Below are 25,515 nucleotides of genomic sequence, written 5' to 3' on the forward strand. Positions count from 1 at the left end.
GATTGACCAGAAAGTTTCTGGAAAAGATTGGTAGTAGAAGAAAATATCTTTGTGACTTCAGGTTAAAGAAGAATTTCTTAAATAAAAATACAGACTGCAGGGCTTCCCTGGTGGCGCAGTGGTTGAGAGTCCGCCTGCCGATGCAGGGGACACGGGTTCGTGCCCCGGTCCGGGAAGATCCCACATGCCACAGAGCGGCTGGGCCCATGAGCCATGGCCGCTGAGCCTGCGTGTCCAGAGCCTGTGCTCTGCAACGGGAGAAGCCACAACAGTGAGAGGCCCGCATACCGCAAAAAAATAAATAAATAAATAAAATAAAATATATGTATATATATATATATATATATATATAGACTGCAGAGGAAAGGTTGATAAATTCAACTACAGTAAAATTAAGGAACTTTTGTTCATCAAAAGGCACCTTGTAGAGAAAAGACTAGTCATAAATGAGAGAAGGTATATATATAGCACATATAACAAGATTGGTATCCACACTACATAATCAAAATAATGGCAACTCAGAAGATAAATGAGCAAAAGATATGCTCAGATGTCTCACAGAAGAGGCACCCCAAACAGCCAGTAAATACATGAAAATATGCTCAGCTTCATTAATTATCAGAGAAATGCGAATTAACCCTGGCATGGTATATCCATTAGACCCACAAAAATTCTTGTGGTGCCATGTGGCTTATAAGGATATAAAGCAGTGGGAACTCTGATGAATTCTTGGTGGGAATATGAATTTGTACAACCCCCTTGGAAAATATGGCATTACCTAGTAAATCTGTAAATGCCTATATCCAGTCCCTCAAAAACTCTACTTCTAGGTACCTTAGTAAGCTTGTGTCCATTTATACTAGGTGAAATTATGGAAATATTTATAGAAGTATTGTTTGCAATAAATTCTAGTATAGTCAAAATTGAATATTATATGACAGTAAAAGCAAACTTTGGCTCATTGGTTAAATCTCAAAAACATAATTTTAAGGAAAAATGCCATCACAGAAAAATACATGTAATGTGAATTTGTTTCTGGAATGGTCAAATATATATAATATATATTTAATATTTGGAGATTTATACAGTAAAAATAAACACAAAAGAATTATCAGCAAATCAATTTAGAGATTACATTTGTCCAGAGAGAAGGACGTAACTGGCGTGAGTTAAGGAATGTCAGATACACTGGTAGTGATCAGTTCCTTAAATAGGTAGATACATGGTTGTTTTGTTATTTCTTAAACAGTGCATTAAGTTCGGATTTACTGTGTGGTATGTATTTCACATAAAAACATATTTTAAAAAGAAAGTCTAGGGCCTCCCTGGTGGCGCAGTGGTTGAGAGTCCGCCTGCCGATGCAGGGGATACGGGTTCGTGCCCCGGTCTGGGAGGATCCCATATGCCGCGGAGCGGCTGGGCCCGTGAGCCATGGCCTCTGGGCCTGCGCGTCCGGAGCCTGTGCTCCGCAACGGGAGAGGCCACAACAGTGAGAGGCCCGCATACCGCAAAAAAAAAAAAGAAAAAAAAAAGAAAGTCTAGGGACTTCCCTGGTGGCGCGGTAGTTAAGAATCCGCCTGCCAATGCAAGGGACATGGGTTCGATCCCTGGTCTGGGAAGATCCCACATGCCGCAGAACAACTAAGCCCGTGCGCCACAACTACTGAGCCTGCGTGCCACAACTACTGAAGCCTGCACGCCTAGAGCCCGTGCTCTACAACGAGAGAAGCCACTGCAATGAGAAGCGCACACACTGCAATGAAGAGTAGCCCCTGCTCACCACAACTAGAGAAAGCCCATGCACAGCAACAAAGACCCAAAGCAGCCAAAAATAAATAAAATAATTTTTTTTTAAGTCTAAAAGTTGAGTTGTTACTTCACTGTAAAATATTTTTAAAACTTGAAATGATTCATTTCTCTAAAACTGTTGTAAATATTGCGATATTATCAAAATGATATTACAGGTTTCTTAACCACGCTTAAAATTTAATGTAGGTTACAAGATTGAGTTATATACCCCTTACGATTATAAATAACCTATTCAAAATATGATTTTTTTAATGCTCTGTGGGAGGCATTTATGAGGTAGAAAAGATACTGCTTTATTAATGATTGGCTTTGTAACCTTAGTCACTTGTCTGGAACTCAGTTTTTCTTTATTTCAAAGAACAGGGGTTGGAGTAGATAATTTCCAAGGACCGACTCAGATTTTTATAAATATTGATACGTAGTTTTGTGTGTTTTGTGGCTGCACCGCCCACTGCTTGGCTTGTGGGATTTTAGTTCCCTGACCAGGGATAGAACCCCGGCCGTTGGCAGTGAAAACACGGAGTCCTAACCACTGGACTGCCAGGGAATTCCTGATACGTAATTTTCAGAAATCATTTATTAAATCCTTATCTCTGTGTAATGGTCTGCTGGACTGTACTCCAAGGGCTGTATGGTCAGAATGGATTGGGCTGTAACAATGTTCACCAATCTTCCTATTTATTTGTGTCATAAAGAAGACACATCTCTCCTCATCCTTGAGTGGTAGGCTTTTAAAGGAAGCTGTGGAGTGCAGTGCAGTGTTTCTTAGATGACAGATTGCAGACCTTTGTGTATCCATAGATGTGTTTAGGGGATGTCCAAGTTCTTAGCAAAAAAAACCTTTTTAATGTTGTATTTCTATTTAAATGCTAACATAAAAATTTAGTACAAGCACGTTCTATACCACCTGTACGGATACTTTATAATAAAAACTTCCTCCTGATCTTTCCTTCCATTTGGTACGAAGTATTTTAATTGTTGCAAGCTAATGAGTAGATGACCCAACTCCTACAAAAATGCCATTGTTTTCCCTATTTATGAAGAAACTGAAACAGAGGTTAAGTAACCTGGTTAAGGTCAAAACAGCTTGTATATGGCGCACTTGAGATTTGAACTAGACATGGTAAAGCCTGTACTCTTGATCATTAAGCTGTACTTTCTTCTTACAGGAACAGGCTTTTTCGTATTTCTGGGTTTCACTTTCATAATCTATAAAATGGATATAACATATAGCTCATAACTTTGCTCATGAGTATTAAATGAGAAAATTGTATATAAATTGCTTAGCACAGAAACATTTAGTAATGCTTAATAAATGTTAACTGTTGTGGTTATAATTGTCATCATCACTGTCATTACCACTATTAAAAAGACAATTATTTGCAAGGTGCATTTTCTGCCTTTCTTTTAGTATTACTTACAGCCTAATTTAAGATCCAATCTGATTTTTTTAGGCCCAGGGTCTTTTTTCATACTTATGCTCAAATATATAGAAACTAGCTTAAATATATCTATTATACTATATGAATTGTACTTACTTAAATTGTATTTACTATGTGTATTGCTCTTTTTTTTAAGTGCTTGGTGGTAGGTGTATCCTAATTAATAACAGGATGAGTACTTTTAGAGTGATTGTTAATAATATTTAATCTGTGCAACTACATAGAAGTACCCAGGGTCTGGAGCTGGGCTACCTGGGCTCAGATCCTTGCTCTGCACTACTTACTGGCTCTGTCATGAACTTTGTAAGAGGCTGTTAGGCACATAGAAGGTTCAATAAATGGTAACTTAGATGATTACTATCTGTGAGTGGAACCAATGGAGGAGTCTAAATCTGGGAAGGGTACAATTAGAAAGTGATGGGAATGAATGTGCAGAGTAGTTATTGAAAGAATCTGACAAACAATAATGACTTTGCTAAATCGCTCATTGTTAACCTGGGAATGTCATCACACAGCTCACTTTGTCTTTCTTATATCTTAGGTTGGCTTTTTTGTGAAGAGAGGATGTTCCAAAGGCATGGTTGAAATTGAATTGTAAGTGTTAAAAGCGCTAAAACCACATTTTCCTACATAATTTCTTAGTTTATGTTCATGCTTTCCTGATGACTTTAGTCAAGAGTAATAATACAGTATTATGGCGTAGATATTGGAAATAGTATTTAAGGGATACTTTATCTAGAGAGGTAAGTTTTCTTTTGTTTTCTGTTTTGTTTTTGGTTTTTTTTAATGCATCTTTAAAAAAATATATTTATTTATTATTTATTTGGGTTGTGCCGGGTCTTAGTTGCGGCAGGCTTGTTCTTTAGTTGTGGCATTTGGGCTCTTAGTTGCAGCGTGCATGTGGGATCTAGTTCCCTGACTGGGGGTTGAATCCTGGCCCCCTGCATTGGGAGCATGGAGTCTTAGCCACTGCGTCACCAGGGAAGTCCCTTAATGCGTCTTTTAAAACCTGAATTATAAGAACTTTCTTCTGGAAAAATTCTTAAGGAAATTAGAAATTTATGGGAGATAATGAGATAGAAATATACCACTATTACATATTCATTAAGAAGTTGCAGTATTTTTTACAAACTTAAGCTTTCTTTTTTCTGATTTTGAAAGCAAAATATTTGCTTAAAAAATGCAAACAGTGTAGGAGTGTAAAAAGATGAAAGCCTTCTTGCCATAATTCCACTTCCAGAAACGACCACTGTTAGTAATTTGGTGAACTTCATGTATGGCGATACTTGGCATTTATGTCACCATTTTCCATTCCCTCCCTCATGGTAGAAATTGATAAGTCATTATGGTGTTCTTTTCCCTTAAACCTAGATGTTCTGAGTTTACCACTCTTGGCAGCCATTTCTGATGGATGAGAGTTACTCTTCAAGATGAAACCAGTTGACCATCCTTGGTGCAGATACTTTGTCTTTTATATATGAATATGCACATCCTTTAGGTGATTTTTAGAGTGTTGTTTTTTGGAGTGTTTATAGAAAGTTATTGAATTTTCTTAGCTGAAATAGCTCTTAAAGATTAATAGCCTTATTTTATAGGAAATGAGGAAGTGATCTTTATTCAAAAATTGTTGAAAATTTTAGAATTTATGTAGAGATGAGAAATAGGCACACATGGAAGAAAACAGTTAAAGAGGTTATACTCAACTTATTAAAATATAATGGTGGTATTTTACTGTAGGATACAAAACCAAGACCTGAATAAATGGAGAAGCATATTATGTTCTAAAAATACAAATTTGTAGTCACCATTAACATGTCAGTCCTTTCCAAGCTAATGTATAAATCTGATATAATTCCAATAAGAGTCTCAACAGGTAAATGTATAAGTTGATTATAAAGTTCATCGGGAAGAATAAAACCAAGAGGTCTTGAAAAGTAGAATCATGAATAAGACATTTATGTAACAGATGTTAAAGTGTAAAATAAGCCTTTTCTTAAAATTTAATTTTTCTTTTATATTGGAGTATAGTTGATTTACAATGTTGTGTTAGTTTCAGGTGTATAGCTAAGTCATTCAGTTATACATATACATATATCCATTTTTTTTCAGATTCTTTTCCCATATAGGTTATTACAGAATATTGAGTAGAGTTCCCTGTGCTATAGAGTAGGTCCCTGTTAATTATCTGTTTTATATATAGTAGTGTGTATATGTTAATCCAAAACTCCTAATTTATCTCTTTCCAAGTCCCCCACCCCCACCCCACAATCCCAAGTCTGCTTTCGAAATCTGTGAGTCTGTTTCTGTTTTGCAAATAAGTTCATTTGTATCATTTTTTTTAAGATTCCACATAAAAGTGATATATGATATTTGTCTTTCTCTGTCTGGCTTACTTCACTTAGTATGATTATCTCTAGGTCCATCCATGTTGCTGCACATGGTATTATTTTATTCTTTTTTATGGCTGAGTAATGTTCCATTGCATATATGTACCACATCTTCTTTATCTATTTCTCTGTCAATGGACATTTAGGTTGCTTCCATGTCTTGGCTATTGTAAGTAGTGCTGCAGTGAACATTGGGGTGCATGTATCTTTTCAAATGTGCATGTATGGTTTCCTCTGGATATATGCCCAGGAATGGGATCTATGGTAATTGTTGGAACATATGGTAGTTCTATTTTTAGTTTCTTAGGGAACTTCCTTACTGTTCTCCATAGTGGCTGTACCAATTTACATTCCCACCAACAGTGTAGGAGGGTTCCCTTTTCTCCACACCCTCTCCAGCATTTATTGTTCGTAGACTTTTTGATGACTGCCATTCTGACCCGTGTGAAGTGATACCTCATTGTAGTTTTGATTTGCATTTCTCTAATAATTAGTGATGTTGAGCTCTTTTCATATGCTTTTTGGCCATCTGTATGTCTTCTTTGGAGAAATGTCTATTTGGATCTTCTGCCCATTTTTTGATTGGGTTGGTTGTTTTTTTGATATAGAACTGCATGAGCTGTTTGTGTATTTTGGAGATTAATCCCTTGTTGGTCGCTTTGTTTGCAGATATTTTCTCCCATTCTGTGGGTTGTCCTTTCGTTTTGTTTATGGTTTTCTTTGCTGTGCAAAAGCTTTTAAGTTTAATTAGGTCCCATTTGTTTATTTTTGTTTTTATTTTCATTACTCTAGGAGGTGGGTCCAGAAAAGATACTGCTGTGGTTTATGTCAAAGAGTGTTCTGCCTATGTTTTCCTATAAGAATTTTATAGTATCCGGCCTTACATTTAGGTCTTTAATCCATTTTGAGTTTATTTTTGTGTATGGTGTTAGAGAATGTTCTGATTTCATTCTTTTACATGTGGCTGTCTAGTTAATAAAGCTGTTGATAGTATGAAATTCGTACAGAAAATTAGAGGAGCAGAATGGAGAAAATAGGAACAGTTCTAAATGTATATCCGAATTTTTTTTGAATTTTATTTATGTTTTTATACAGCAGATTCTTATTAGTTATCCATTTTATACATATTAGCATATATATGTCAATCCCAATCTCCCAATCCATCCCACCACCACCCCCTACCACTTGCCCCCCTTGGTGTCCATACGTTTGTTCTCTGCATCTGTGTCTCAATGTCTGCCCTGCAAACCAGTTCATCTGTACCATTTTCTAGGTTCCACATATATGCATTAATATACAATATTTGTTTTTCTCTTTCTGAGTTACTTCACTCTGTATGACAGTCTCTAGATCCATCCACGTCTCTACAAATGACCCAATTTCGTTCCTTTTTATGGCTGAGTAATAGTCCATTGTGTATATATACTACATCTTTTCCATTCATCTGTTGATGGGCATTTAGGTTGCTTCCATGTCCTGGCTATTGTAAATAGTGCTGCGATGAACATTGGGGTGCATGTGTCTTTTTGAATTATGGTTTTCTCTGGGTATATGCCCAGTAGTGGGATTGCTGGGTCATATGGTAATTCTATTTTTAGTTTTTTAAGGAACCTCCATACTGTTCTCCATAGTGGCTGTATCAATTTCCATTCCCACCAACAGTGCAAGAGGGTTCCCTTTTCTCCACACCCTCTCTAGCATTTGTTGTTTGTAGATTTTCTGATGATGCCCATTCTAACTGGTGTGAGGTGATACCTCATTGGAGTTTTGATTTGCATTTATCTAATAATTAGTGATGTTGAGCAGCTTTTCATGTGCTTCTTGGCCATCTATATGACTTCTTTGGAGAAATGTCTGTTTAGGTCTTCTACCCATTTTTGGATTGGGTTGTTTGTTTTTTTAATATTGAGCTGCATGAGCTGTTTATATATTTTGGAGATTAATCCTTTGTCCATTCATTCACTTGCAAATATTTTCTCCCATTCTGAGGGTTGTCTTTTTGTCTTGTTTGTAGTTTCCTTTGCTGCACAAAAACTTTTAAGTTTCATTTGGTCCCATTTGTTTATTTTTGTTTTTATTTCCATTACTCTAGGAGATGGATCAAAAAAGATCTTGCTGTGATTTATGTCAAAGAGTGTTCTTCCTATGTTTTCCTCATAAAAATTTAACTTATTGTAAAGGTGGCAATTTAAGCATCGGGTAAAAATTACTCAAATTGAATTGAAATAATTAGCTGTTAATTTTTAAAATGGATAAATATAGAGCTTTATCAGCCACCCTGTACATAAATAAAATCTCAATATGTTAAAGGCTGAGTGAAAAAAATATGTAACTTTGAAAATGATAGGAAAAAATGTAGAATATTTTTTAAATCTCAGGAAAGGGAGAGGTCTTTCTAAGTAGAACAGGATAGCCAATAAAAATATAAAGGAAGATAGGAAGAGCTCTAAGGAAGAGAAGGCTTTGATGACTGGAACTACATGGCCTCTGCCAAATCACGAGGAAAGCTAGGGTGAGAACAGCAGGTCTCCAGTTGAGATAGGCTGGGACCTGGGACCCTTTACCAGAGCACTTGAACCTGGACAAACTTCCCCTGAAGCAACAGAATACAAAGAAACTGTAAGGGACTAAAAATAACTGCACACATGGCAGTTGGGGCAGTTATGAACAATAAGATACTAAAAAGCCACAAACCAGTTGAGGTGCCAGGAGCAAAAGCAGGGCACTGTGCATAATCCCTGCACAAAGCACCACCACGGCAGTGGGCAGGTTACCTAAGCTGTACCTCCTGCCCAACCCACGTACCTCCTCCTGTTGTTACGCATTTTAAGGACCCAAGCAGCTCCTCTTGTGGAGTGAGCATGGGCCCCTGACTCTTGTTTTCACCCCCTTATGCTGTAGCATTAGACCCAATAAAGCCTTGCTTCAAAAAAAATAAACAAATAAAGGAAAATAAGAAATTTAGGCTCCATAGAACTCTAGCTAAATATAATGGTGCCATAGTTAAAAATGAGTGACAGATGGGAGGAAACATTTTCAGTACAGATACCATGTACATGTCTCAAAATTACCAAAATACCAATGTTTCATCAAGTCATTAAAAATTATAAACAACTTAATAGAAAATAAGCAAAGAAATTTAATGTAAAGTAAATGGCCAGTAAATCTATAAAGAGGCTACACCTCACTAGCTATCAAGAAAATCAAGGTGAGGATTCTTTTCTTCTCAGCTTAGAAAATTTTTTAAATAAAATTCAGTCACATGAAGGTATAGGAAAGTGAATCCTGTTGTGCACTGTTTGTGGGAGTACAGGCACTATATCCTATTCGGCAGCATCTGTCAAATATTAAATACAGATATTCTTTGGTCCAGTCACTATTCTAGAGATTGATTGCTCATTGACACAAAAGTAGCTTTTTCCTAATTTTAATAATGAAAATTATGAATAACTCATATGTATATCACCTGATAAATGGGTAAACAGAATGTGATATATCCATACAATGACATTTTATTGAGCCGTAAAAAGGATTGAAGTACTGATAGATCCTATAACATGGGTAAACCTTGCGAAGATAATGCTTGGTGAAAGAAGCCAGACACAAAAGAATACATGTTGCATGATTCCATTTATATGAAATGCCCAGAATAAGCAAATCCATAGAGACAGAAAATAGATTAGTGGTAGCTGGGGTATGAGGGGAGGAATGAATGGGGAGTGATTGGTTTAACAGGTATGGGCTCCTCTTTTGGGAGACGAAAATATTCTGGAATTAGATGGTGGTGATGGTTGCACAACCTTGTGAATGTATTTAAAAACCGTTGTTGCTATGCACAGTCTTTCAACTGTATACCTGAAAATGGTTAAACTAGTAAATTTTATACATTTTACCACCATTTTTTTAAAACCATCAAATTGTAGACTTTAAAATGATAGTGAATTATATCTCAATTTTAAAAAATACAAGCATACCTCGTTTCATTGTGCTTTGCAGATACATTGTTTTGTTTTTGTTTTTGTTTTTTTACAAATTGAAGGTTTGTGGCAACCCCTCATTGTCAAATGATGGTTAGCGTTTTTTAGGAATAAAGTATTTTTAATTAAGGTAGGTACATTGTTGTTTTATATATAATGCTGTTGCACACTTAGTAGACTACAGTGTAGTATAAACAACTTTTATAAGTACTGGGAAACCGAAAAATTCGTCTGACGCACTTTATTGCAGTATTCACTTTATTGTGGTGGTCTGGAACCAAACTCTCAATGTCTCCGAGGTATGCCTATTGCCAAAGATACTCCTGGGTTAGCCTTGGTACCATTGATTGATCACAGTGGTTTCTTAGATATTGAAACTGAAAAAATATATATAAGCCAGGTATATTTATAAAATACAGAGGAAGTATTAATATTTAAGTTTCAAAAGTCCATTACGGATGGCTGCAGGTCTTAAGCACTCCTGACTTTCTACTCTGAATCACCAAAGCCTAGTTGTCTTCTTAGCTATCTAAAGAGGTTAACTACTTGGTATGCAGTAGCTGCTTGCTCTAATAATCTAACCAGTGACTATTAACCAGAGTTCTGTTACCAAGTCTGGCACAAGGGGAGATTTCCCTATCCTCATACTCAACATGGTTATGTTGTGCTCTCTTGTTCCATTAGGGTCCATGTTAGCTGAGGTAATGAAACCTGCGTCAGGATGTTTTAGGGTAAGATCAGAAGGTCATTTTGGAGTAAATTATATTTCATTAAATTAAGATGGCACCATTTGTAAAATGCAGCTTCCAACTGAACTATGACACAGTTTGAAATGTGCAACCCAGTTTCAGAAATGTTAAGATGGAAAAGAACAATAACAAAAACAGATGCTTTTCAGGGTCAGTAAAATACAGAGTAAAGTTTAAGATGCCTATATAGCCATTCAGGTAGAAATGTTGAGTGGGCAATTGGATTTTTTAACCTATCGTTTGGCGAGAAGTCTGGGCCAAAGATAATATGTTTGGGGAGTTGGCAGTAGGGTGATTGAAGTCTCCAAGGGAGAAGATACAAAGCAAAGAAGTCTAAGAGCTAGACCCTGTTGTACTGCAGCATTTAGAGGCTGAATATAGGGAAAGGAGACTGGGAAGAATGCTAGTGAGTCAGAAGAATATAGTACCTGGAAAGCAGTACTTTGAATGGTTCGAATGGCTTGAGGAGGAGGGAGTGATACGTGTCCAGTGTTGCTGATAGGTCGAGTAAAATGAAGACAAAGAACTTAGATTTATCTCATTGTAGGCCTTGGCAAGGTTTAGGGGAGGTGGTGCTTTTATTTAATTCTGTTGAATGTTCAGGAAAGGCCTGTTGAGAATATTCATGAGTTGAGAACTAAATGAGAACCATAAGTACTGGGAGTAGAGTATTCCAGGCAGATGGAGTAGTTTGTGCTCAGGATCTAGGGCAGAATTAAATTTGTTGTTTCTGAGGAACAGAAAAATGGTAGTGTGGCTGGAGTGAAATGAGCTATTTGTTGTAGGACTTTGGAAGATACCATTTATTTGGTTCCTTGATACCATTTACTTTTTGTTCCTGATTTGGTCTTCTTTTAATTATGACTAGCTAATGAATTTTATCAGCATCTATTGAATTGATCATATTATTTTAATTGTTAAATTCAGTTAATTTCCTGATACTCACCCAGTTTTGCATTCTTAGAATAAATGCAGTATAGTCATAATTTTTGCATTGCTAGATTTGCTTTTCTAATGTTTTATCTAGGATTTTTACATCTGTATTTTGTTTGTGAAATATTTGTTGTTTGAATGTTTGGTTAAACTTACTGATAAAATCATCTGGGCCTCGAGTTTTTTAATTTTTTAACTATTGATTTAACTTAATTAATGATAGTGGATTATTTAGTTTTTCTATTTCTTGAATCATCATGGTAGTTTATACTTTTCTAAAAAAATTTTTCATCTTAGCTTTTAATTTTATTGAGCTAAATAATAGCTTCTTATGTAACTTTATTATATTTGTATTATGTTGTCTCATATATAATATATATTATCTAAGTGTCTTCTGTAGTTGTATTCCCCTCTTTCATTCATGTTTTTTTCATGATTTGGAAAAAATTGATTTGTTAGTTTTATTAGTCTTTTTTAATGAATTAACTTTTTGCATTGTTATTTCTGTCTTAACATCATTGCTTTCTATTTCATTAATTTTTACTCTTACCTTTACTAATTCTTTTTTAAACTTTCGGTTTCTTTTGTTCTAATTTCTTGAAATGGATATTTATTGTACTAATTTTCAGTTTTTTGTTTTTTCCCTGATATAAATAGTTAAGGTTAAAAATTTCCCTCTCAGTATTGCTTTAGGTCCATCTCCCAAATTTTGGTATATTGTATTTTCATACTTTTCAGTTGTGAATGTTTTCTTCATTTTCTTTTTGAGTTCATAAATTAAAAGTTGTTTCAGATTCTAATGTAGTGATTTTCCTGTTATGTTTTAGTATTGATTTCCACTTTGATAGTAGTGTGGTAAAAGAAAGAGAGAGAGAGAGATGGTCTTTATGTTCCCAGTCCTTTGAAATTTGTTGAGACTTACTTGTACTGAGCTTTTGTAATTGTTACTTGTTTGGTTGAAAGAATGAGAATTCTGCTGTTGTATGTGCAATGTTCAGTATTTGTCCACTAGTTCAAGCTTATTAGTTATACTGCTAAATCTTCTGTATTTTAGCTGATTGCAGTTGTCAGATCAGTTCCTTAATTACTGAGAAAAGTGTATTACACTATCCCTTTATGTAGATTTGTCAATTACCCTTGTTCTGTCAGTTTTTGCCTTATATATTTTCAGGACATTATTGAATTCTTATTAGTGCTGATTTCTTCATCTTTCGAGACTTTTTGCTTTAGAATCTGTTTAATTTGCTATTAATGAATGTAGTTAGCAGCTTTTTCTTTAAATATTTTCCTGGTTATCTTTCTTTCATTCATTTCAAGGTTTTTTGTTTTTTGTTTTTTGTTTTTTGTGGTACGCGGGCCTCTCACTGTTGTGGCCTCTCCCGTTGCGGAGCACAGGCTCCGGATGTGCAGGCTCACCGGCCATGGCCCACGGGCCCAGCCGCTCCGCGGCATGTGGGATCTTCCCAGACCAGGGCACGAACCCGTGTCCCCTGCATCGGCAGGCAGACTCTCAACCTCTGCACCACCAGGGAAGCTCTCATTTCAAGTTTTTAATATCTTTTTTATCTTATTTAAACAAGGATAGCGGGGTGGTGTTTTTCATATAGTCTTTTAAATAATACATACAGTTCATTTACTGTAATTACTTATACGTTTGGACTTATTTTTACTGCCTTACTCTGTGCCTTTAATTTGGCCCACTTTTCAGTATTTGTTTCCTCTCTTGCCTTCATTTGGATTTTTTTGTTTGGTTAAATTTTTCTTTTTTTATTGTTTTGGAAATTATGCCTTCTTCCCTTTTTTTAATGGTTATTAGAATTTTTAACAAATACTTTAATAGAGTCTAGACTTAATTAAATTTTCATCTTCCTACTGAATAAATATCTTAGAGTGCTTTTTATAACTTTTTCTCTGAATTTATATGCTACTTTAATTCTGTCTTGTTTCTTAAACTCTTCAAGACATAATAACTATTATTAATTTAAACTGTAATGTTTGTTTAGAATTACGCCACATATTTTCTGTTTGCCTTGCTTTTCATTCTTTCTTGCATTTGTTTTCTTCCCTCTGGGATCACTTTCTGCCAGAGGACATTCTTTAAAGTTTCCTTTAATGAAGCTCTTCTAACACTCAGTTTTTGTCTGTAAATATTTTGCTCTAAATCTTGAAAGATGTACTTGCTTTATATAAAATTCTACACTGATAGATCTTTTCTCAGCACACGCAAAGTATTCCATTGTCTTCTGTTGTGAATCTAATCTTAGTTTCTTTGTTAGTAATTGTTTTTGGTGTTTTATAGTTTCACATCATATATTTATGTGTGGATTTATTTTTTATTAGTACTGTGATTTATTCTTAAATCTGTAGTTTGGAAAATTCTTATCTGTTATTTCTCCAAATACCGCCACTGACCCATTCTTGGCCTCCCTTCCTTCCAGAACTCTTACAAGACAGATGTTAGGCTTTCTCAGTCATCCATGTCTCTTAAGATCTTTCATATTTTTCATCTTTTTATGTCTGTGTTGCATTCTAGATCCATTTCTCTTTGGTTCTTTTTCAGATCTATTGTTTATTTATATTTTCAATCTTTTATTTCTTAAAATATAATAAACATACTTACACTTGAGTCCTTTGATGCCAATATGATTTTACTTTCTATTTCTGCTAGTTCTTACTCTTGAAGCTTTGTTTTCTTGTGTGTGTGTGTTTCCAGTGAGCTTCTCCTTTCTCTTGGAACTTTATCTGTGTTAAACTCTTTGATGATAAAGGTAGATTCCTGCAGAGAGAATTTTTGTTAACTTCTGTTAAAGATCATTGGATACTTTTAAACCAGTATCTCAATATACAGAATTCTCAGTTTGAGGGTTTTTGAACCTCCTTACATCTGTCATGTAACTTCAAGATACAAATCTGTTTGAGAGTGACTTGGGGTTAGTAACTCTCAGGGCAAAATTTTTCTTCATTTCACAGTTCAAGTCATAGTTTGATACAGGCAAGTTGGCCTTGCTGTGGCTTATGGTGGTGGTGGTGGAGGTAATGGAGTAATTCTAGTTTACCCTCACAGTGACAGTATAGCCTTTTGGGGATGGTTTCTTTCCTCCTTTTTCTTTTTCTTTTTTTTTTTTTTTTTTTTGCGGTATGCGGGCCTCTCACTGTTGTGGCCTCTCCCATTGCGGAGCACAGGCTCCGGACACGCAGGCCCAGCGGCCATGGCTTACGGGCCCAGCTGCTCCACGGCATGTGGGATCTTCCCGGACCGGGGCACGAACCCATGTCCCCTGCATCGGCAGGCGGACTCCCAACCACTGCGCTACCAGGGAAGCCCTCCTCCTTTTTCTTTCTTTCTTTCTTTTTTTTAATTAAAGTATAGTTGATTTACAGTGTTGTGCTAATTTTTGCTGTACAGCAAAGTGACTCAGTTATACACATATATACCTTCCTTTTTATATTCTTTTCCATTATGGATTATCCCAGGAGATTGGAATTGGTTCCATCCCCAAATTCCCAGCCGATCCTTCTCCCACCCCTCCTCTACCTTGGCAACCACAGGTCTGTTCTCTATGACTGTGAGTCTGTTTCTGTTTTGTAGATAGGTTCATTTGTGCCATATTTTAGATTCCACATATAAGTGATATCATATGGTATTTGTCTTTCTCTTTCTGACTTACTTAGTGTGATAATTTCTAGTTGCCTCCATGTTGCTGCAAATGACATTATTCTGTTCTTTTTTATGGCTGAGTAGTATTCCATTGTATGTATGTATATATATATATATATATATATATATATATATATATATATACCACATCTTCTTTATCCATTCATCTGTTGATGGAAATTTAGGTTGTTTCCATGTCTTAGCTATCATGAATGGTAGTGCTCTGAACATTGGGGTGCATATATCTTTTTGAATTATAGTTTTCTCCAGATATATGCCCAACAGTGGGATTGCTGGATCATATGGTAATTCTATTTTTAGTTTTCTGAGGAACCTCCATACTGTTTTCCATAGTGGCTGTACCAAATTACATTCCCACCAACAGTGTAGGAGGGTTCCCTTTTCTTCACACCCTCTCCAGCATTTATTTGTAGACTTTTTAACGATGGCCATTGTGATCGACATGAGGTGGTACCTTGTTGTGGTTTTGGTTTGCATTTACTCTAATAATTGGTGATGTTGAACATCTTTTCATGTGCCTACTCGCCATCTGTATGTGTTCTTTGGAGAAATATCTACTTAGGGCTCCTGTCCATTTTTCAGTTGGGTTGGTTGTCTTTTTTGTTATTGAGCTGTATGAGTTGTTTGTGTATTTTGGAAGTTAAGCCCTTGTCAGTCACATTGTTTGCAAATATTTTCTCATTCTGTGGGTTGTCTTTTCATTTTGTTTGTGGTTTCCTTTGTTGTGCAAAAGCTTGTAGGTTTGATTAGGTCCCATTTGTTTATTTTTGTTTGTATTTTTATTGCCTTGGGAGACTGACCTAAGAAAACACTTGTACGATTTATGTCAGAGAATGTTTTGCCTATGCTCTCTTCTAGTAGTTTTATGGTGTCATGTCTTACGTTTAAGTCTTTAAGCTATTTTGAGTTTGTTTTTGTGCATAGTGTGAGGGTATGTTCTAACTTCATTGATCTACATGCAACTGTCCAACTTTCCCAATACCACTTGCTGAAGAGATTGTCTTTTTCCCATTTTATATTCTTGCCTCCTTTGTCAAAGATTGACCGTAGGTGTGTGGGTTGATTTCTGGGCTCTCTATTTTATTCCATTGATCCATATGTCTGTTTTTTTTACCAGTACCACACTGTTTTGATTATTGTAGCTTTGTAGTATTGTCTGAAGTCTGGGAGGGTTATACCTCCTGCTTTGTTTTTTTTCCTCAGGATTCCCTTAGCAATTCTGGGTCTTCTATGGTTCTGTATAAATTTTTGTATTATTTGTTCTAGTTATGTGAAAAATGTCATGGGTGACTTGCTAGGGATCACATTAAATCTGTAGATTGCTTTGGATAGTATGGCCATTTTAACAATATTAATTCTTCCTGTCCAAGAGTGTGGGGTATCTTTTCATTTCTTTGAATCCTCTTTGACTTCCTTTATTAATGTTTTATAGTTCTCAGCATATAAATCTTACACCTCCTTGGTCAGGTTTATTCCTAGGGGGTTTTTTGGTGCAATTTTTTTTTTTTTTTTTTTTTTGCAGTACACAGGCCTCTCACTGTTGTGGCCTCTCTCGTTGCGGAGCACAGACGCGCAGGCTCAGCAGCCATGGCTCACAGGCCTAACTGCTCCGCGGCATGTGGGATCTTCCCGTACCAGGGCACGAACCCGTGTCCCCTGCATCGGCAGGCGGACTCTCAACCACTGCGCCACCAGGGAAGCCCTTGGTGCAATTTTTAAAGGGATTGTTTTTTTACATTCCCTTTCTAATATTTCATTGTTAATGTAAAGAAATGCAACTGATTTCTGAATGTTAATCTTGTATTCTGCTACTTTGCTGAATTCATTCATCAGATCTGGTGGCTTTTGTGTGGTGTCCTTAGGGTTTTCTATGTATACTATCATGTCATCTACATATAGTAAATATTTTACCTCTTCCCTTCCAATTTGGATACCTTCTATTTCTTTTTCTTTTCTGAGTGCTGTGGCTAGGACTTGCAATACTACGTTGAATAGAAGAGTTGAGAGTGGTGATCCTTGTCTTGTTCCAGGTTTTAGCGAGAAGGCTTTGCGCTTTTCACCACTGAGTATTGTATTGGCTGTGGGTTTATCATAAATGACTTATATTATGTTGAGATATGTGCCCTCTATACCCACTTTGGTAAGAGTGTTCATCATGAATGGATGTTGAATTTCGTCAAATCCTTTTTCTGTATCTATTGAGATGATGATGTGGTTTTCGACTTTTGTTAATGTGTATTAACATTGATTGATTTGCATATATTGAATCATCCTTGTGAATTTGAGATTAATCCCACTTGGTCATGGTGTATAATCTTTTTTATGTATTGTTGGATTTGGTTTGCTAATATTTTGTTGAGAACTTTTGCATCTATACCAATCAAAGATGTTATAATTTTCTTTTTTGGTGATGTCTTTGTCTGGTTTTGGTATCAGGGTGATGGTGGCTTCATAGAATGTCTTTGAGAGTGTTCCCTCCTCTTCAGTCTTTTGAAAGAGTTTTAGAAGGATCAGTGTAAGTATGATCTTCGTACGTTTGGTAGAATTCGCCTGTGAAGCCATCTGGTCCTGGACTTTTGTTTGTAGGGAGTTTTTTTGTTTTGTTTTATTTTTTAATTACAGATTCTATTTCACCTCTAGTGATCGATCTGTTCAAATTATCTTTCTTCTTGATTCAGTTTTGGTGGGCTCTGTGTTTCTAGAAAGTTGTCCATTTCTTACAGGTTGTCAGCTTTGTTGGCATATAATTATTCATAGTATTCTCTTATGGTTTTTTGTATTTCTGCGGTATCGGTTGAGATTTCTTCTTTTTCATTTCTTATTTTGTTTATTTGGATTCTCTCTTTTTTCTTCTTGGTGAGCCTGGCCAGAGGCATGTCAATTTTGTTTACCTTTTCAAAGAACCAGCTCTTGGTTTTACTAATTTTTTTCTGTTGTGTCTTTAATGTCTATTTTATTTATTTCCTCTCTGTTATTATTTCCTTCCTTCTGCTGACTTTAGGTGTTTTTGTTGTTGTTGTTGTTGTTGTTGTTGTTTTGCAGTGTGTGGGCCTCTCACTGTTGTGGCCTCTCCCTGTTGTGGCCTCTCCCGTTGCGTAGCACAGGCTCCGGACGCGCAAGCTCAGCAGCCATGGCTCACAGGCCCAGCCGCTCCACGGCATGTGGGATCTTCTAGGACTGGGGCGCGAACCCGTGTCCCCTGCATCGGCAGGCGGACTCCCAACCACTGCGCCACCAGGGAAGCCCTGACTTTAGGTTTTGTTTATTTTTCTTTTTCTAATTCTTTTAGGTGGTAGGTTAGATTGTTTATTTGAGGTTTTTCTTATTTTTTGAGGAAGGCCTGTATTGCTGTGAACTTCCCTCTAAGAACTGCTTTTGCTGCGTCTCATAGAGTTTGTATGGTTGTGTTTTCATTGCCATTTGTCCCCAGGTATTTTTAACTTCCTTTCTGATTTCCTCGTTGACCCATTGATTTTTTAGTAGCATGTTGTTTAGTCTCCATGTAATTATTTTTTTCTCATTTCTTTTCCTGTGGTTAATTTCTTGTTTCATGCCATTGTGGTTGGAGAAGATCCTTGAAATAATTTCTGTACTCTTAAATTTGTTGAGGTTAGTTTTGTGCCCTAGTATGTGGTCAGTCCTAGAGAATATTCCATGTATACTTGAAAAGAATGTGTATTCTGGGTTTTTTTGGATGTAATGTTCTGAAAATATCAATTAAGTCTAACTGTTCTATTGTATCATTCAGGATCTCTGTTACCTTATTGATTTTCTGTCTAGAAGATCTGTTTGTTGATGTGAGTGGGGTGTTAAAGTCTCCTATTATTGTATTCCCATCAATTCTGCCTTTATGTCTGCTAGTATGTTTTATGTATTTGTATTCTCCTATATTAGGTGCATATATGTTGATGAGTGTAAAATCCTCTTGTATTGACCTTTTTATCATTATATAGTATCCTTCTTTATCTTTCTTTATGGCCTCTGTTTTAAAATCTATTTTGTCTGTTACACATATTGTGATTCCCACATTCTTGTCATTTCCATTTGCATGAAATATCTTTTCCCATCCCCTCGCTTTCAGTCTGTGTGTGTCCTTTGTCCTGAGGTGGATCTCTTGTAGGCAGCATATTGTAGGCTTTTGTTTTTTCATCCAGTCAGCCACTCTGTGTCTGTTGTTGGAGCATTTAGTCCATTGACATTTAAGGTAATTATTGATATATATATATTTATTGCCATCTTAAACCTTGTTTTCCAGTTGATTGTATGTGTCTTCTTTGTTCCTTTCCTTTTTTGTTTTTCTTTTTGTGATTTGATTACTTTCTTTTATTTTATGCTTGTGTTCTCTTCTTTTTGGTTTTTGTGAATCTCCTGTATGTTTTTGATTTATGGTTGCCCTGTTTTTCAAGTATGTTAACCCCTTCTTATATCTGCTTGCTTTAGACTGATAGTGATACAGGCTCAAACACAATGTAAAAAAAAAAAAGAATCTACATTTTCTTACTCTTCTTCCCCATATTTTATGATTTTGATGTCCTTTTTTTACATTTTCATGTTTATTCTTTTGCTGTTCCTTGTCTTTATCGTAGCTTTCACAAATAGGTTTTTAATTTTTTTTCTTTTTGATCTGTATACTGGCTTATTTAAGTGGTTTACTTTCCAATTGTGATTTCCTCCTTCCTATATCTTCTTGAGGGGTAAGACAGGAATAAAGACACAGACCTACTAGAGAATGGACTTGAGGATATGGGGAGGGGGAGGGGTAAGCTGTGACAAAGCGAAAGAGCGGCATGGACATATATACACTACCAAACGTAAGGTAGATAGCTAGTGGGAAGCAGCCGCATAGCACAGGGAGATCAGCTCGGTGCTTTGTGACCACCTGGAGGGGTGGGATAGGGAGGGTGGGAGGGAGATGCAAAAGGGAGGGGATATGGGAACATATGTATATGTATAACTGATTAAATTTGTTATAAAGCAGAAAAAAAATGATTTTTTCTATTTAGAGAAGACCTTTCAATATTTCTTTTAGGATAGGTTTAGTATTGCTGTATTCTTTTAGTTTTTGCTTGTCTGAGAACCTCTTTATCTCTCTTCCTATTCTAAACAATAATCTTGCTAGTTAGAGTATTCTGGGTTGCACATTTTTCCCCTTTAAGACTTTGAATATATTTTGCCACTCCCTTCTGGCCTGCAGTGTTTCTGTGGAGAAATCAGCTGATAGTCTTATGAGGGTTCCCTTGAAATTAACTCTTTGCTTTTCTCTTGTTGCCTTTAGAATCTTCTCTTTATTTTTAACTTTTGCCATTTTTATTATAATATGTCTTGATGTAGGTCTGTTTGTTCATCTTTTTTGGGATCTTCTGTTTCCTGTATCTGGATATCTGTTTCCTTCTTTAGGTTTGGGAAGTTTTCAGCCATAGTTTCTTCAAATACATTTTCAATCCCCTTTTCTCTTTCTTCTCCTTCTGGAATCCTTGTTTTGTGTAGATTGGCATGCTATATATTATCCCATAGGTCTCTTATATTGCTTTCTTTTTTTTTTTTTTTAATTTGGCTTTCTGTCTGCTGTTTTGATCGGGTAATTTCCATTATTCTATCTTCCAGATCGCTTACTCTTTCTTCTGCATTATTCATTCTGCTGTTCATTGCCTTTAGCTCAGCTTTTGTCTCGGCAAATGAATTTTCTAATTTTCTTGTCTCTTCCTTATAGTTTCTACTTCCTTTTTACAGTAATTTGCATTTCTGTTGATAACCTTTCTTAATTCCTTCAGTATTTTTGTTACTTTCTTTTTGAACTTGGTGTCTGTTAGACTAAAGAGGTCTGTTTCATTGTTCCTTCAGGGGAATTCTCTTGGTCTTTTCACTGGGAATGGTTCCTCTTATATCTCTCTTACCCTGTGTGTTTAGGAGAAACAATTATATACCGTAGTCTTGGAGGGCTATTTATATGCAGCAGTGTCCCTGTGTAGCTTGTGTGGGTTTAATATTTTTTTGGTGTGAGGGTTGCTTTTGGTTTGGATGCTTGCTGTTTCTTTCCTCAGCGTGTGCTGGCTGTTATCCCTTGATAGGGGCTATGCAGGTGCACTGCCTGCACATGTTTCCAGGAGGTGGGGGAAGCAACCAGCACCCACTAATGGGACCCTTGGCAGCGGCAGCAGTCCACGCCCATCTCTGGAGTCCTAGATGGCAGTGATGACTCGCACCCATCCCTGGAGCTCTTGTAGGTGGTGCCCTGCCGCCTGAAAGCACGTGTGCAGAGAAAGGAGCTTCTATGGCGGTCCCACCCCTCTCCTCACACACACCCCAACAATGGCACCTTGTCTCTCTCATGGTCCCAGGCTTCTTCCCGTGCTGCTGATTGCCAGTGAAGAAGATGGATGAATAGATAGGAGGTGTGAAGCAGTAGTACTTTTAAATCAAGAAATAAGTAAATACCCTTCTTTCAGATTTTCTATTTTTTAATGTTCCTTATAGTCATGTGGTACAGTCTCCTCTGAATTCAGAGTGGTGGAGTGTAAGATGAGGAAACCATGGGCCACCTGTATGGGCAGGCTGGTTTTGATGTCTGGAAATGCATATGTAAGAGTTAGTTTTCATTCATACATTTTCCAAGTAGAGAGAGTTTCGAGGTTTAACTGTTGTATGCTTTTATATACCAACCCATTTAAAATTGTAGTCAACACGTGATTGGAGTGTAGCATAATGATTAAAGGATAAATAACTCCTCTGGCAGTGTTTGGGAATTAGTATTGGCATTTGTTTTAATTTTATTTTAACAGTTTAAATAATTTCAAATGTTGAAAGAGTAATAACCTACAGGTGGTCAGTTATGTATTATCACTAATAAAATGTCAGGCTTTCCTTCTTTGGAGGGGCCAGAATGTCAAAAGGAGTAAAAAGTATAATAATAATCCTATGTGGCAACCTTTGATACAAGAGAATTTTAGAAATTTTATTTCTAAAATTATGTATTTTGAGTATAAAGATTTTTAATTTATTTTTTAACTAGGTTCAGGACTTCTGGAAATCTTGTAATCACTCGTGAGATTGATGTGGCAAAAAATCAGTCCTTTTGGTTCATCAACAAAAAATCTACAACTCAGAAAGTAGTAGAAGAGCAGGTTGCAGCCTTAAATATTCAAGTGGGCAATCTTTGCCAGTTTCTACCTCAGGTATGAGAGAATTAAATGTAAAGGTGGGAAAATTTTGTGTATGTTTCCTCTTTATGTCATCTAAGAATGTAAATACTTTTAAAGAGTATTGTAATGGTTGCTGTTTAAAATGAGCATAGTGGTCTTAATAGTTATTAACAGTCCCTTGTAAAAGGTAGCATCTCATCTCTTACAGTATAATCTTACTAATTTGTAGCGATTTGGAAATATCCAATTAATGAGCCTGTTAAAGTATTTTAAAGGAAATAAAGGTATTATTTTTAAGTACAGAGAGTAGCTTGAACAGCTGTGTGCTCCCATTCATAGACTTGTAAAATTTTGTTAGTAAACAACTTCTTAATCAGTGTGTTTGTATAAAATATTTTATATAATAAGACTTTTAAATCTATAGGTGTGCCTTCTAAAAACCTCTCATATTTTAAGTTCGTTTAGTAAAAATAAAACATCCTGATATTGCATGTTATGTGTTAAAATGAGATCTTTTAAATTTGTCTTTGAATGCAGTCAGTGACTGAATTATAGTTCATTTTTTTCTTCAGAAACTAGTGGCTTGATTACTATGTCCAAGTGAAAGAAAAGTTAAAAATTTAAAGTATTTATCAGCTGATAGAAGACTATCTACAGAAGTAGATGTTTAAAATTGCTCTGTGTTTTTTATTTTAACTTCTAGTATTTCATTCCAAATTATGTGTAGTAGATAATCATTTCAGTCCAGGGGAGTATTTTTTCTTTTATTTCCAAACTATTTGTTAAATGTGTATAAAACTTTCAACCTGGAAATATTGACATTGAAATTTTTTTAGGGTTCTCAAAAAGATGACAGTTTATACCCTAAGTTTATTATTTTAAAGAATGATATATGAAGGACAGGGTTTATATTAAGATTCACATCTCAAAATAAAGGGTTTTGTTTCTTTTAAATGAGTTTCTTCTTGACAAGTATCATTGAGTGAAAAATGTTTTGAAGATATTTATAAACGATAATATTAACTGATATTTAAGTTTTTTGCTCTAGGATAAAGTTGGAGAATTTGCTAAACTCAGTAAAATTGAACTCCTTGAAGCTACTGAGAAGTCAATTGGTCCTCCAGAAATGCACAAATACCACTGTGAACTCAAAAACTTCAGGGAGAAAGAAAAACAACTAGAGGTATTTATAAATAGACAACTCATTTTATGTCTCTCATTGATTTCTGTGTCTCAAAATGTGGGAAAGTAAATAGTAGTTCTGATTCATTGAGTGCATTCATATATTTGTGATTTTTTTTCACCTAGGATTTTGTTGCTAACATTAAGTTAGGTGACAAAAAGTGGGAATAGATTTTATATAAAGTTTGAAAATTTTGACTATCATTTCATCAAATATACATTATTAATTGAATTTCTAAAGCAGTAGTCCCCAACCTTTTTGGCACCAGGGACCGGTTTCATGGAAGGCAGTTTTTCTACGGACGGGGGTAGGGGTGGGAGATGGTTCAGGCAGTAATGCGAGCGATGGGGAGCAGCAGATGAAGCTTCACTCGCTTGCCTCCTGCTGTGCGGCCTGGTTCTTAACAGGCCGTGGACTGGTACCAGTCCACAGACTGGGGGTTGGGGACCCCTGTTCTAAAGAACCGGTAATAGTATTATAAAGTATTTTTTTTCTCTCAGGAAGTTTCAGTGTTATTCTTTTATTCATTCAGTATTTACTAAACACCTACTATATGCCAGGCACTGTGTAAGGCTTTGGGTAGTACAGCAGATATGTAACTTTTAATATAGTGTCTCTGTTGAGCCAGTTCTCATATTTTTTTCAGTTGTGTGAGGATGGACTTTGTAAAAGAACTGTACATTTAGTTGTACTGTTTGATTTTTATTTTCACCTTTAATAAATAAATTAAAATGTTCTTTTATAACATATCATTCAAAAAAGTGCTTTATTTAATGAATCATTTTCCGTATCTCAGCAGCTAAAATAAATTCAGTAAATTTTTGTAATGAGAAATCTTGTAAACAAATGCTTTCTCTCAAACTGTAACTGTCTGTACTTGATAATGAGTTTTATTATAATTTAATACTATTTTTATTGTTATACTTATTCAGAGTGAATGGCCAAAGGAGTCATAATTATTTTATCCTACTTTATATACTCTGTCGGTCCTTTTACTTTTCCCCACATCAAACAATCTTAATACACTCCTCTGAAACACTCACTGAAACTACCTACCAAACTCTGAAAGAAAACAAACGTATTCTACTAAGCTCTGAGTACATTTTTGGCATTTATTAATTCACAGTATAAAGGCTGAATTTTAGCTTTCCTTTATCTCATTTCTAAGTCCTTCAGTCATTGGTATTTATAACATAGTAATCATAATAATACCACTCTTCATTTGTATGTCATGTTACAGCTTTTGTTGAGCTTTCACCTATAGTAAGTTGAGTTGCTTCTACCCTTGAGGTGAACGGGGCAGATACCTCTCTTCTCTTTAGGCAAGAAGAGTCCAGGCTTAGAGATGTGGCAGGGCTTCCTCACAGTCCCATAATTAATAAATAGTAGAACCTAGACCAGAATTCAGGTGTGCACATTAGTTTCACACAGTTCTTAAGAACTCCTATGGAATCATTTATTGTGAAATTTTGCTAGCACTGTACATTTTTCATTATTAAAAGCTTTGACCTTTTGTCCTTCTTCAGTTAAACTAATTGTTAAATAAATATTTATTTTAGACCTCATGCAAAGAGAAAACTGAATATCTAGAGAAGATGATTCAGAGGAATGAAAGATATAAACAAGATGTGGAGAGGTTCTATGAACGTAAGCGACATTTAGATTTGATTGAGATGCTTGAAGCAAAAAGGCCATGGGTGGTAAGTGTGAGTTATTAAAGGTGAAAATAGTGATTCTTTAATCAGCAGAAAAGTTATAAAGAAGGCACTAATTGCTGTGTATTCAAATTAGGTGCTTTTGTTCATTTTTGCTTTGTATATCATACATAGTAACATTTATCTCTTTTTTTGTGTTATTATATAACTGTGTGCTATGTTGTTGTTATTGCATGTTGATTAAGTCTGTGCCCTTAATTTTTCCAGATTTGAGTCAACAGATAGTTTTGTTTTATAAAATGTTAATGAGCTAAAAATGTTTACATATGTAAAAATTAAATCTTTGAGTGTCTTCAGGTCACTGAGTGTGCTACTAATATCAGCTTCAGCTACAGACAAAGCTGAAGGATATTAATTGTAATCTTCTACTCATTATGCTTCATAAACTTACTGAGGCTACTGTTTTTAGTCACTCTGTGATGTATACTGTTTAAAACCACAGTTTGGGCCAAAGATTCATTTCCCTCAGTACCTTACTTTTCAGTGGGTGGAACAAAATGAG

The 25,515-nt window shown here is 35.7% G+C and overlaps 1 protein-coding gene across 4 annotated transcripts in view; it reads left to right on the forward strand.

Annotated features, from left to right (window-relative positions):
- SMC5 (structural maintenance of chromosomes 5) overlaps positions 1-25,515 on the forward strand; it is a 106,352-nt gene that overhangs the window by 10,390 nt on the left and 70,447 nt on the right. For all 4 annotated transcript variants that reach the window (XM_081237986.1, XM_081237987.1, XM_081237989.1 and 1 more), the window contains exons 3-6: positions 3,793-3,845; positions 21,986-22,148; positions 23,164-23,298; positions 24,858-24,998. In XM_081237986.1, the coding sequence (XP_081094112.1) occupies positions 3,793-3,845; positions 21,986-22,148; positions 23,164-23,298; positions 24,858-24,998 (492 nt within the window). The remainder of the gene's footprint in view (positions 1-3,792; positions 3,846-21,985; positions 22,149-23,163; positions 23,299-24,857; positions 24,999-25,515) is intronic.

This window comes from Mesoplodon bidens, assembly GCF_964165515.1.
Source record: "Mesoplodon bidens genome assembly, chromosome: 6".
Taxonomy (NCBI): domain Eukaryota; kingdom Metazoa; phylum Chordata; class Mammalia; order Artiodactyla; family Ziphiidae; genus Mesoplodon; species Mesoplodon bidens.